Genomic DNA, 15,004 nt, shown 5'->3' with positions numbered 1-15,004 from the left:
ACAAGCATGATTGTGATGATTTTTTGAATGTCAAAATCAGTGAGGAGGAGATTTTAGCTGCGGCTAAACAATTGAAAAATAATAAGGCAGCAGGCTTTGACGATGTATTGAATGAACATATTTCATCATCTCTGTCTATATTTTTGCCCGTATATACACAATTATTTAATTTGATTTTTGATAGTGGGATTATACCCGACGAATGGTTAATAGGCATTGTAAAACCGATTTTCAAAAACAAAGGCGACCCAACGAAATCTGAAAACTACTGTCCAATAACACTGTTAAGTTGTCTTGGTAAGCTTTTCACTTCTATTTTATGTAAACGTTTGGAATTGTATGTAGACAATTATAATCTTATTAGTGAAAGTCAAACAGGTTTTAGGAAAGGGTATTCTACTCTTGACAATATATTAACGTTGCATTTTCTAACCAATATGGTAATGTTTAACAAATAGAAACTTCATTGTGTTTTTATCGATTTTAAACAGGCATTTGACACTGTTTGGAGAAATGGGTTGTGGTATAAATTGTTAAAAAACGGTATTGATGGCAAGTGTTTTACATATATAAAAAACATGTATGATGGCGTTAAGTCTATGATATCCATAAATGGACAGTCGTCTGAATTTTTTAACTGTAAGATTGGGGTTCGTCAGGGTCAGGGTGAAAATGTATCTCCTCTTTTGTTCTCGCTTTATATCAATGACTTAGAAGAACTTCTTTCTAGTATAAACATGATTGGACTCTCTATTAATTCAAGTATACCAAACACTGACGAAAACCAATGTCTACTTTATTCAAAACTTTTTATTTTATTCTATGCCGATGATACAGTGAATATATCAGAGTCTGCAGTGGGATTACAACATGCTCTTAATGAGTTTCATTCATATTGTATTCAGTGGAAATTACATGTCAACGTCCATAAGACAAAAATTATGGTTTTTTCCAAAGGTCGACCTCCAAATAATACATTTTACTTTAATAACAAAGTTATTGAAATTGTGAAAGAATTCAAATATTTGGGTATAATTTTTTCCAGATCAGGATCGTTTAACAAGGCAAAAAAAACATTTATGTGAGCAAGCCCAAAAAGCCATGTAGATCTATGGGGTTATACGAAAACTTAGACAATATAATCTATCAGTTGATTGTCAACTTGATTTGTTCGATAAAGTTGTTGCTCCTGTACTTTGTATGGTTGTGAGATTTGGGGGTTCGAAAATCTTGACATTATTGAGCGAATGCACTTAAAATTTTTAAAATATATTTTCAACTTAAAAAGTAGTACTCCAAATTATATGGTCTATGGAGAAACTGGCCGCTTTCCTTTATATGTAACAGTGTATACAAGAATGATTTCTTACTGGGGAAGGTTATTTTTAAATCCAGATAGTAAGATTGTGTGTAGTTTGTATAAGTATGTACATGATCTATTCCGTAGAGAAAGTTATAAGAATTCTTGGTTATCTTGAATTAAAAATATTTTTGATCTTTGTGGACACTCCAATATATGGAATGAACAAGCATTTTTTAATACAAACTGGTTAAAAATTACTGTTGAACGACGTCTTAAAGATCAGTACAATGTATATACAGAAATGGCAAAGTGATATACGGGGGTCATCTAAGGGTGAAACATATGGCATTTTCAAAAGTGAATTTGGGTTTGAAAAATACTTAAATACTTTACCTAAAAAACTTCGAACAATATTTATTAAATTTAGAACTTCAAATCACCAACTCCCAGTAGAGACTGGAAAATGGTGTGGCACTCCTAAAGACGAAAGAACTTGCCATATCTGTAATACGGGTCAGATAGCTGACGAATACCATTTTATCCTTGAATGTAAGTTTTTAGAATGTTATAGAAGAAAGTATCTGTGTAGAAAATATTGTCACAAACCTAACTTTTTCAAATTTTCAGAGTTAATGTCAACTTCAGATCCTAATGTACTTATCAAATTGTGTAGTTTTATATCTAAAATATATGACCAATTCTGTCCTCCTTAACTCATTTTATTTATCTAAAACAACTCCCTGCTTTTTTCACGTGTATCTTGCATATATTATATTCTATTTGTAAATATTGTATATATTGTACCTCATGTAACATAATATGGTGTGAATAAATAAAGTAAACTGAAACAGCCTCCAGGTATATCCCATTTTCTTGGGGTCGGCATTGAGGTCTCCGTGCCACGTGTTTTTCGGCCTACCTCTATTTCTCTTTCCTTGGGGATTCCTGGTCGACGCCTGTCTTGTAATGCTTGACACTGACTTACGGAGTGTGTGGTCAATCCACCTCCAGCGTCGTCCTAGAATCTTTTCTTCTGCAGGGAGTTGGTTGGTTCTCTGCCAAAGGTTTTTGTTGTTGATTGTTTTCGGCCAGCGGATTTGGAGCACATCCTTCTCAGACAGGAATTTATAAAGGTCTGGACCTTCTTGAATGTAGCCACTGTTGTCCTCCTGGTTTCGGCCCCGTAGAGAAGAACTGACTTGACGTTTGAGTTGAATTGCATGATCTTGGTCTGAAGAGTCAGCTCTTTGGAGTTCCAGATGTTCTTCATTTGTAGGAATGCTGCTCTGGCTTTTCCTATTCTAGCTCTCACATCAGCATCAGTTAGCCCAATTTGTCGATGACAGTTCCCAGGTATGTGAAGGACTCCACCTCTCCTAGTACCTCATCTTCCAGCTTGATTGGTTCGCTGTTGACGGTGTTGACCTTGGGAATCTTGGTCTTCCCCTTGTTGATGTTTAGACCTACTTGCGCTGAAGTGGATGCTACATTGTTGGTCTTTTCCTGCGTTTGTTGTCAGGTATGGTACAGTAGTGCCAGATCATCTGCGACGTCAAGGTCATCAAGTTGATTGAAAGGTGTCCACTGGATTCCTGTTGTTGTGTTGGCCGTTGACATCTTCATAATCCTGTCAATAGCGAGCAGGAAGAGAAAAGGGGAGAGCAAGCACCCTTGACGAACTACGGTTTTCACCTTGAAGGCCTCTGTAAGCTGGCCTCCATGGACTACTCTGCAGGTCATCCTTTCATAAGAGTTTTTGATGATGTTAACTATTTTTCCTGGCACCCCATAGTGTCGGAGTAAGTTCCAGAGGGTTTTCCTGTCCAGACTATCGAAAGCCTTCTCATAATCTACAAAGTTGATGTAGAGCAGCGAATTCCATTCCAAGGACTGCTCAACAATGATGTGGAGGGTAGCTATCTGATCTGTGCGGAATCTGTCTTTACGAAAGCCTGTTTGCTGTTCGCTTAGGTGGGCGTGTACTTGGTCCTTAATTCTGTTCATGATGAACCTGTTGAACCTGGTAAAGACAGGAGCAGAATCCCTCGGTAGTTGGTACATTTACTGAGGTCACCTTTCTTGGGTATCTTTATAAGGTATCCTTTCTTCCAGTCCTATGGTATCTGCTCCACTTCCTAGATCTTTTCAAACAATGGAAACAACATCTCTACAGTGGTGTCTAAGTCCGCCTTTAATGCTTCTGCTGGGATACTATATATGTTCCTTCTCCTAGATCTTTTTTCAAACAAAGGGAACAGTATCTCTACGGTGGTGTGTAGGTCTTTAATGTTTCTGCTGGAATACTGTCTGGCCCTGCTGCTTTGCCGTTCTTCAACTGCTTTATTGCCTTATGTACAGATTTCCTGTCTGGTTGACTTGTTGCTGTCTATGGGCAGGTGTTCCTGGTGGTATGTCTGGTGGATTTGGTGGTGCTGATCTATTCAGCAGCTCTTCAAATTGTTCTTTCCATCGGTTGCGTTGCTGTTCCTCTTCAATAAGTGTCTTCCCGTCTTTGATTTTCATTGGTCTTTCTGGCTTGCTAATTTTTCCGGACAATTTCTTTGTGGTGTTGTACAAATCCTTCCTGCTTCCGTTTCTCGCTGCCTCTTCTGCTTCTGATGCCAGACTGTCGATGTAACTTATTTTATCATCTCTAATGCTTTTCTTCACTGTCCCATTTGCTCGAGTGCGTTCCTCATCTAACTTCAGAGACCTAAAATTTGTTTCATATTATCTCTGCTAAATCGTGTCAAAATCTGCATGCAAAATTTTTAAAAGTAACTAATCATTTATTGTAACTTTAATAATAAGATTGGGGGGAGAAGCAGATCGACTAAGCAAAATGACGGATCGACAATGGGACGGACCCTCTGGGAACCAATCTAATTAAACTTAGATCCTATGATCCGCTCATCTACTATCGCTAGTAGATGAGCGAATCATAGGATCTATAGTTTTAATTAGATCGATCTGGTGACGGATCGACCTGTCATCAGGATTATTGGGCACTAAAATTTCTCTTCGGACCAAAACAAAATATAGCGGAAATCTGCAGATTTTCTTCTTCTTATCTCGATCAGTTTTTTCTTCCGACGTGGGGACTTTTCGTGGCAATTTGTCTATAAACATGGGCGTCAGTTCCCAATCGCTCAAAACCACTTGAAGTTTTCTTCTCATTAAAGCTGTATGATCCGATATTCATGTATAATATATAGTTATTTTTGTACAGAATTACTTTAAAACATATTAATTATTTTTAAAGTTATTGACTTACCCTTAATTACATCCTTGAAAACATTTGCTTGTAAAAGAAAACAGGGAGAGGATTATTTTTAAAAAAAAAAAAACACCGTAAATTATAGTGGGTACACACAAATTATACGTTGTTTGTTAGACGTCTACAAATAGCCCCACACGCGTCAGGGGAATCCCAACATGATGTATGAAAGGTGAAAATAACGAGCAGTGATCAATCTCATAACTCTTATAAGCAAGACAAAATAGATATTTGGGCTTACACGGACCCCTGGACACACCAGAGGTGGGATCAGGTACCTAAGATGAGTAAGCATCCCCTGTCGACCGGTCACACTATATAACTATGCATGATTCACACGCAGTTGTCTATTTAAGACTGTATGAGATAGCGTAAAACGAATTAGTCAGAGGTATTTGATTTTAAACTTATGGCAAGGTACTAATTGTAACAAAATACACAGCTCTACACAGATAAGATCACCGATGATTTGATCGTCTGAACTGAACACGAGAATGCTATTTAAAATGGCAGAGTGACGGTTGTTTGTAAACACCGATTTAAATAATTTTTTGTTGTTGCTAAAACAGATAAAATAATGCATGACATGTTGTACAGCCTCATGGATAAGTACGTGCGATGAATTAACTGCGTTTTCACAAGGTGGGAATTTTTTTTTTCGAAATTCGGACCATACAGCTTTAAACTTTTCTAATAAGTGTTTCAGTTTTGCATCATTCCTAATCTTTTCTTCAATACATCGCTCTCCGTTTCTCTGATGGGCCTTGCCTGCTCTTCTGTTGTTTTGTGCTTAACCTTCCCTCAATGGGGGTGTCTTAATCAATGTGTTTATGTGATTTTTTGTCTAATTTGAGCACTGTTTATTCTATGTTCATCAAATATGAACACACAGTTTTTACACGACTCCTGCAGTTCTTTAGAAAAATTCCCATTGTGGTCAGATCTCCTTATCAATTCCCCACAATTCCGAGATCACCTGAGTAGCACACGTAGTTGCTTGGGTGCTGTGGGCCCGTAGTCTCTTTATGATCGGGATCGTTATACTGAAACGTATAGGCGATAAATTTATAGAAATTTCGTCATTGGCCGCTAACTACCGCTGCATCCGAAAATCGTACAGGAAACGTTTGCTAGGTATATAAAAGGGAAAACCGTTAACTGTATTTCTCTTTGTTTTCCTTTATCTATCTTTGTTTCAATCACAGTAATATATATACAAGACCCTTTGCGTAAAAATCGGGGGAAGGGGGTAGAATCAATTGACCAATGGCATTTTATAACATTTATGATGATACCAGCTAGCGTCTTTAATAGTAATATTCTAATAGTGTAGTAATATGCAACCCCCACCTCGCGCTCTAGATACATTTGAACTTGGTATGGGATATGTTCAAACCCGTTGATACATAAAACGCAATCGTTAGCATTCTAAGTGACGCGGGTCCTGTTTGATTTAACTATCAACTAACAGTATTACGTTGTGATAAAACAAAGATTTAGTGTTTAGGAATTTGAATCTTGCGTTGTGTGTTTCATTTTGTAATAAAGGGATCATGGGTTACAAAAATCACATGAAGCACCTTGCTCATACACACTGATAGTCTGGGAAACTTTATGCTTGCTTGTTTGATTTACGTCCTTTCCATATTTTTTCACTCAAATCGAGGCGTCGATCACCAGCTGTAGTGTCACAAATACAGACATATGTATGACGCTCAGGGCCGTATCACTGGGGTTCTTTCGTGCCAACGCCTGCGGAAGCACGTACGTTACCTCATGCGGAGCATTAGAGATCTATGTTTGACGAAGCCATGCAAGGTACGTGAGCGGGGAATCGAACCCACAACCTCGCGATTTAGGAAATAAACCTCTGTTGTAGCCACACCTTAATTGGCTCTGGGGCTCATAGTTTGAGCAAACTTGAATCTACACTACATGACGATGCTTGCATAGTGATTTGACAAATCTTACCTTCGTTGCTTTTGAGATGAAAATAAATCATGAGAGGTGAAGATAACGAACAATGATCAATCTCATAACTCCTGTAAGGAATACAAAACAAAGAGCTGGACAAACACGATCGGCCTCTGGATATACCAAAGGTAGGATTAAGTGCCGAGGAGGAGTAAGTATTCCCCGTTGACCGGTTACACACGCCGTTAGTCCGAAATATCTGACGTTTTCCTGGCTTTTTTATGATTTTGATATTTACCGTGCCAGGAAAACATCAGAACCGGCGCCATATTACGTAAACTGGAAATTTCTCCGCCCTCAGCTGGATGCGGCATTCTCGGGCCGATTTTAAATACTTGCGAGTCGAATTCAATGTTAAACTCATAACTAATCAATGCGCTTCTTGTACTTACTAATATTGATTTTATGGGTTCTTTCATCACGTAAACAGTCTCTTGAAACATTTCTACTAACAGTCAAGCTTTGTTTTGGGTCTCGTGACTCGTTCACTCAAATGATGTAGCGATATTTCGGTTGACTATAATTTTGTGCTCCTGTTATCGGATTTTGGAGTGATATTTTATTTTAATCGATATTAGTAAGAACAAGAAGCATCGATTTATTGATTACTTTTGAGTTTAACGTTGAATTCGACTTGCAAATATCTAAAATCGGCACGAGAATGCCGCCTCCAACTGGAGGCGGCGAATTTCCAGTTTACGTAATGGTACCGGTTCTGACGTTTTCCTGGCACGGTAAATATCAAAATCAGGAAAACGTCAGATATTTTGGACTAACCCGCCGTGAGCCTTATGTCTTGGTCGGGTAAACGGAGTAATCCGTAGTCAAAATCAGTGTGCCAAGAACGGCGTAACAATTAATTAATCGGCATCTAACCCAATTTGAACCAATCTCTATGTAAAGCTTTAGCCCATGGATCATTATTGAACAAACTGAATATTTAAAACATAACAATCTCCACTCTAGTCTCTATTTACGTTCACTGTCTCTCCTAATTGGAAAGGGTCATGACCATTTCTTTGAACAAATGAAATGTAATTCGATCCTCACCAAAGGCAATGCTCAAATTTGTTGAAAATGGGATCTCGGAGATGAAGTCTAAAATTATACTAGAACTGACTGACACAATTTTTGTGTGTGTGCAAAACTCGCATATCAAGTTTGTAAAATATCATCATTCCTTCAACTTTTAGCTCACCCGAGCCGAAGGCTCAATTGAGCTTTTCTGATCAAAACTTTCCGTTGTCCGTCGTTGGAGTTGGCGTCGTCATAAACTTTTCACATTTTTATCTTCTCCAGAACCACTGGGCCAATTTTAACCAAACTTGGCACAAAGCATCCTTAGGTGATTGAAATTCAAGTTTTTTCAAATGAAGGGACATACCCCCTTCAAAGGGGAGATAATCACACATTTAAAAATCTTCTCAAGAACCACTAGACCAGAAAAGCTGAAATTACATGAATGCTTCCTGGCATAGTGAATATTCAAGTTGGTGAAAATCATAAACCCTGGGGTTAGTGTTGGGCCACAATTGGGGATCAAATTTTTAAATGCTAAAGGAAGCAAAATAAATGGCATAAAACATCCCTAGATGAAAATGTATTAATATGAAAGGACATATCCGTCTACATGTACAAAGGCAAATGATAATTAATGAATTTGTAGTCAAGTTTAATAATTGATAAAAATTTTAGTTGCTAACTTGGAAATTATTTCCTGAACCAAGCTTGTTTTGCTCAAGCTTGTTTATTGCTAGGATCTGCTGCTCGGGTGAGCGATGTGATCCATGTCCCTCTTATTTGCATAGACATTTTCTATGTCAAATACATTTTTTTACTAATAGATATACTTTATTGATGGTATCCTTTTTTTTCCGTAGAAGATTTTAAAAAAAAAAAAGAAAAAAAAAAGAAACCTTATTTTACTACCAGTCATTTGCTAATTGTTTTTCTCCCTTGGAAATGCATATCTGAAATGCGCTACGTGCAAAGTAAATGGTGAGGAGGGGGACGATACTGAAGTACGTGTGCGTGATATGAGCACATCTAAAACCCCTAAACCCAAAGATTCGTGTACATGTACTCTATAATAAATTTAGCTGAAATTGTCCAAGTGACCCTTGAAATTAAAAAAAAAGTTTTAAAAAAATGTTAAAAGTTAGAACAACTCTAGACGGACGGGTTGAGTTACAGACAGACAGCTGGTTAGGATAATCTTTCTCAGTTCTTCACTCCGTCCATAGGACGTCTATCGTTTTAATTAACGAGAGAGCATTCGATCAAATTAACAAATGAGGGACCAAATTTGTTAAGGAAAGCCCACTGGGCTAAAGACAATAAAGCTAAATACAACCTTGTAAAATATATACTTGTTGACTTTGTCAAACTTTTATTACTCAATTTATTTTGAATTTTGATGTAGCGTTGCAGGAAAGCAGTAAAACTACATGTACATGGTTGCAGTCTCTAATTATGCTCGGGTGTTCTGTTTCAAAATCCCAAGTACGACTTCACAAAATAGTTTTATTCGTCTGCATTGAATTTGAATCTTTTCTGAGATTTCCTCCTTTGGTATCAATTTAATGTGTTCATTGGCAAAAGTAAAAACGTCTAGATATGGCAAAAAGAAGGAATCAAGTCTCTGTACATCTGCACATTCTCCTAGTTTTTCAAAAAGTTTAATTGTAATATCCAACTGATTGATATCAACATTGTCTTTTAGATCCACAGCAACATAAAAGAGACAGCTCTTCAGCATGTAACTAGATATAGTATCGTAAGCATCAACAATTTCCCCACCCTCCCAAGTGATATTCTTCGTTTCGGTCTCGGGTTCTGGAACGGGTTCCGGACAAACTGTAGATCTCTCATCAATGGCCTCTTTGCTGATATTCGCGAACTCTACAGAATTTTCATTCGTAGTTTCTTTACCGGGAATGTGGTCACCGTCTTCTTGAGTCTGATCCATTTCAGTGTTGTCATCAATGTCATCACCCGAGTCTTGTCTGATCGATGGGAAAGTACAAGTTAACCATTCTGCAACTGTCAAGTTTTGATTTTCCTCTCTAGATAAACTATCCATTATAACTGCATCCAGTGTTTCATTCTTAGGAATATTCGACGAGGGTCCATACATGATCCATCTGCTTGTATCTTTCTGGATGGACCGAATAACGGTGCACATTCTGGCCGTTAATTCTCTGTTTTGTGTTGAGAACGAAAGATCAGAAACTTTCAGTTGCACGCTCTCTTTTGGAACAAACAACTTACAACCTCGTAAAGTTTGGTCGATTTCAACAACGCATGAAGTAAGATCACGCAGCGCTCCTTGCTTGAACAGAATAGTCCCCTGAATTATCCCGGAACAAGTTTCCAGATCTTCGGCGTCCGAGATGTGCGAGTGTTTGGATCCCGAAGATTGGCTCACATCTTCACTTTCAACCTCGTCCTCATCGGATGCCATATCTTCACGGATATTTTCGATTGAACCGTTTGTGCTTGAAGAGCTTTCACAAAACAATTGTTCTATATCTAAATCTTCCGTAAATAACAGTCGTGGACAAAAACGATCACATATCAATACTTTGGCAGCAGCATAACTTTCTAGGAAGACATTACTCAGGCTCTTCAGGAACTTTACCTCGCTGGAAAATCTCGATATCCTCAAATATTTCCTCCTTTGTTTGTCACGCATCTCGGGTGGTTGGAACAAGAGAAAGCACTCGTCTTGTATTGAAACTTTTCGTACAGGGACGTCAAGGTCCATCTTTCTCATCTCCATTGGTATCCAATCCCCAGTTCTTACTGCAGGGACAACATCAATGCTAATGATTATGCTCTTCATTATCCGCCCACACCAGTGCACCTCCATGTTTAGAATTGGTTTGTCGAGTGGAAAGTTTAGGAGTCCATCAAAATAAAAAGCATTCTGGTTCCAGATCTCTGGTTCATTGACAGCACTCGTGAAAAGGTCTTGGAAAGTGTCTCGCACAATGTACGACTCGATTACATATTCATCTGTTGTATACTTGACTAAAGGATGGGATTCATGAAAAGATTTTAACTTCAGTGTTGCAAATCCACTATTCAGCGTATCTTTGTCTTGATAAGGTGCGCATTCTTCTGAAAAGAAATCTAAACAAAACGTAAAGTCGAACTCATCAGCCTCCCCAATTTTACTTCCATCTTCCGAACTTCCGGTAGGAAAAACCGTACATCTAAATTCGGGATCTGCTCTTCCTATAGAAATGGCAATTTTGTTCATCAGTTTTAATATTTCATTTTTAACTTCGTATGCCTCGGGCTCTTTGGCAGCAAGTCCCATTCTCGGTGAATTGATCAAATTCTTTAACAATTCTGAAGGATTTTCACGAAAATCCAAGACTTCATGCAAGGCGTTGTCAATATTTGATACATCTTCGTGGTAAATCAGTAGATTTACATAGTGCCGTTTAGCTGGATCCTTGAAATCTACTTCATTTGGATTGCCACTCAGCAAACTGCAGAGTTCGTAGTTTCCGACCCTTTTAGCCAATTCGGCAGGGGAGATGCCATCATTATCAACGACAGCAAGTGAAACACCATGATCAATAAGAGCTGACGCCATAATGGGAGCACCATACCAAGCCGCATAGTGAAGAAGAGATGAACCAAAATTGTCAGTCTCACGAACACTCACTCCATTTTCTAAAAATAACTGGTATAAAGGCTGGCGTTGCGATGCTTCTTCTGAAATGACCACTCCACTCCTTGGTGTGTCTTCAGGGGTGTACAGATAAACGTCCGTTATTGGTGGTCGCCCGAATTTGTCTCGGATAGTAAAATCCGCTCCATATTGCTTTAGTAAGTCAAAGCAATCCTTGGTAAGAACTCTGTAAAGAGCTGTCTGTCCAAATATGTCTCTGTTATTGACGTTTGCACCCGATTTGAGCAAAACTTCTGCTATTGGGGCAACTCTATCCAAGACGACGTCCATAAGCGGTGTAACGCCTATCTTTGACATTGTGTTCACATCGGCACCGAACTTAATCATTTTCTTGATTGTTTCAATATTGTTATCAACACGATTGACATACAACTGAAATGCTGAACAACCAAAGGAATCTTTCATGTTCAATAGACGTTTGACTGGACATGGTGTACATATTGTTCCATCCATGAAGTCATTGATAAATGATTCTGTTTGTTGGATCAAATCTGAAAAATTGTCATCTTCCTTCAGGCTTTCGTGGAATTCAGTCAGGAATCTGTAGAAGACTGTATAGCCGACATTGTTTTGAGCCTCTATGTTGAATTTGCCATTGGAGTTTGTTAATAAAAATCTGATGATTTCTGGTGTAAGATTGTCATAGCTGTAAAACACAGCATGAAGAGGTGTATCCTGGAATTTATCCTTAATATTCAAATCGGCGCCATTCTCTAAGAGAATTGACATTGCCCTTTTGAGCTTGTCCAGATCGTCAATGATAATTTTGTCAAACAGACAGTGCATGGGTGTATTACCTCGGCCATTTTGTGCATTGACGTCAAATCCACGAGTACACACTAACTCCTCCATTTTGTCCACATCACTGTCTTCTGCTGCTAGATGAAGAGGCGTTCTTCCCAAACTATCACGGATCCCGTAGGGTCTGTTTTCCTCACTCATATTGTGTCCTTCTGTATTTTCAAAGGACACTCGATTCTCAAGTAAATTCTACTTTCGGTTTGCAGTACAGGTGTTTCGAAATCCTATTACTTCACACACGTACGGAAGCCGATAGGTGCTAGGGTATATAATTCATATTCATTTAACTGGCGGCCGCCACTTAATTTATGCACATTATATACCAGACGAGCAATGTATGAAAAGGGAATAAGGTTAAAGGGCTTTGATGTACACGTGTGACAATATAAAAGTCTGCTCCCATCGAGCGTCAAGACTTTTCTATTTCCACATATTACACTCAATAATTTTAATATTGTTATCAACTTTTGTAGTTTAGTTGTAAATATTCTATCGTCCTGAGGAAGGGACAAGCTGTCCCGAAAATTTGACTAGTCACTGTTGTGTGTGTCGTTGGTAATTTTAGTGCTTTATATATATGTATACAATCTTTATTTGTTTCATTGTTCTTAACTAATACTTTAATTTTAACATTAGTTCAGATTTCCGGAGAAATCTAGCGTCTCACCAGGTGCTTGTAATCACAGCCATCAACTGAAACGGATGTCTTCAATTCACAAGGTGATGGGAGTAAATTGTGATATACTTTAAATTTTATCTACTTTAGATATTTAAAAAATATTCAATTACAATGTATATTATTATATGGACTCAAAAGTGCATGTTATTCTAAAGAAAAATAAGTGAAAGGTGAGATTTAAAATCATATGAATCATTTCTAGAATATATAACTAAATTTTTATTTGTTCGTCTGTACGTTAACTAGCGCTTCATGAGAAGTATTTTTTTATTTGTTCGTTTGTTCTATTGTACGTTAACTAGCGCTTCATGAGAAGTATTTTTTTATTTGTTCGTTAATACGTTAACTAGCGCTTCATGAGAAGTATTTTTTTATTTGTTCGTTAATACGTTAACTAGCGCTTCATGAGAAGTATTTTTTTTATTTGTTCGTTAATACGTTAACTAGCGCTTCATGAGAAGTATTTTTTTATTTGTTCGTTAATACGTTAACTAGCGCTTCATGAGAAGTATTTTTTTATTTGTTCGTTTGTTCTATTGTACGTTAACTAGCGCTTCATGAGAAGTATTTTTTTATTTGTTCGTTAATACGTTAACTAGCGCTTCATGAGAAGTATTTTTTTATTTGTTCGTTAATACGTTAACTAGCGCTTCATGAGAAGTATTTTTTTTATTTGTTCGTTTGTTCTATTGTACGTTAACTAGCGCTTCATGAGAAGTATTTTTGCTTGAAGCGTTGCAATCAAATATCCTCATGTATTTTTAAAAAAGAAATTACATATCTAATCTATATTTATATTCACATTTGTTGGAAAATTCCAGTCGTTAAAATTGACGTACTATATTTATCAAGATTCATACGCACAATATTCACATCTGTATCGCATTTTTTTTTTTTTAGGAAATGGCTTTCATTAATTAAACTGTTAAGATATCGAAGGCATAAAACATTAGAAAATGTCAATATATGCTAGTATTTACATTTCTATTGTTTTCACTTTTGAAATCTTTACCAATTGAAATGAATGTAAACAATACATGTATGAATCTTGATAAATATAGTACAACTATTTTAACGGCTAGGGAAATTCTTGCAGAAATGAAAGTAAAATGTAAATGTAAAAGATAAATGCCATCTTTTGAAAATCTGTGAGGGTTTAAGCTATAAACATCAGCACTTCATGCCAGTATATTTTTCCTTGTAGCGCTTAGTAACGTGCGGGTGCAAAGCGTCGCTTAGTAACAAAGCCCCCTGAAAATACTGAGTTCTGCCAAAACAAGACACGTATACTAATATTCTAGTTTTTTTTTGGGGGGGGGGGGTATTTCTATATTAAAAAATCATTTGTGAAGGGATGCGTCTGTTACACCATCCATCATTGGACTCTGTTTGTGTTTAGGCCCTATGTCATCACAAATACGTAGTGCTGAGCGTGAAGGGACATTCCTAATCTATTGTATAAGAGATGTGGATTTGTTACCATGTTGATCCCATCAATAAATCGATATTGATATATGGTTTTGTGTGTGTGAGTGTATGTGTGTGTTTAAGTCAACTTTTTAAATATTTCATATCGCTGATGGCTAATAATTTATTTTAACACGTAGGCGAATGTTTTGTAAGTCATCGAATTATAATTTTACGCTGTAATGCACAAACTTTAAGTACACAGGCCACCTACTGCAGGCCGGGTATAATTTAACAAGATCAATCTTATAATTGTCATGTTGTGTCTGTTGAAAAAAATGTGATTTGAATTTAGAGCACATTACTGCACCAGTGTTTTGTCACTGTACTGATTTTTGGACAATAAATGTTTATTGTTCCATATGTGACTGGAGTTTTAAAAAAAAAATCAAGGTCAAGGTCATACAGAGCATTCTTCCAAAACTGGCTGTCACGTTTGTGTGTATCGAGAGACTGAAGACTCGTGGATAGCTCAGTATTGGGTTGATTCTGAGTAAAGGAGTGCGATTTAAATTTATATTTACTAAATGGTATTTAGTGCTGAGGATTTATTTATTTACAATCATGTGCTTCAAAACGAAATGTGAAGATTGCGGAAAACCCACTTGGGGAGGTAAGAACTTTTGTAAATTTGTGTATACTAATTAACTAAATACACCGATATTTTTATGAGAATAACTTATCAAATTCTAGCTATACAGGATCCTCGACTTTTATTACAGCCGGGTATTATTTATACATTATATGGATGTCGTTTTACAAATCCTACCTGTTTTTATCTCGGGTTGTGTCTTATCT

The 15,004-nt window shown here is 37.2% G+C and overlaps 2 protein-coding genes across 2 annotated transcripts in view; both read right to left on the bottom strand.

Moving 5' to 3' along the window:
* The window catches only part of LOC125677965 (U4/U6.U5 small nuclear ribonucleoprotein 27 kDa protein-like), a 23,964-nt gene extending 8,960 nt beyond the window's left edge, over positions 1–15,004 (bottom strand). The window contains exon 1 of the mRNA XM_056148461.1: positions 14,976–15,004. The gene's annotated coding sequence lies outside the window, so the exon portion shown is untranslated. The remainder of the gene's footprint in view (positions 1–14,975) is intronic.
* Positions 8,927–14,999, bottom strand: LOC125658720 (uncharacterized). The gene has a single exon (XM_048890106.2). It carries the CDS (start codon positions 12,199–12,201, stop codon positions 9,025–9,027), a length of 3,177 nt encoding a protein of 1,058 aa, XP_048746063.1. The 5' UTR covers positions 12,202–14,999; the 3' UTR covers positions 8,927–9,024.

Source organism: Ostrea edulis, chromosome 9 (assembly GCF_947568905.1).
Source record: "Ostrea edulis chromosome 9, xbOstEdul1.1, whole genome shotgun sequence".
Lineage (NCBI taxonomy): Eukaryota > Metazoa > Mollusca > Bivalvia > Ostreida > Ostreidae > Ostrea > Ostrea edulis.
This window is presented reverse-complemented; position numbering and strand designations above follow the sequence as displayed.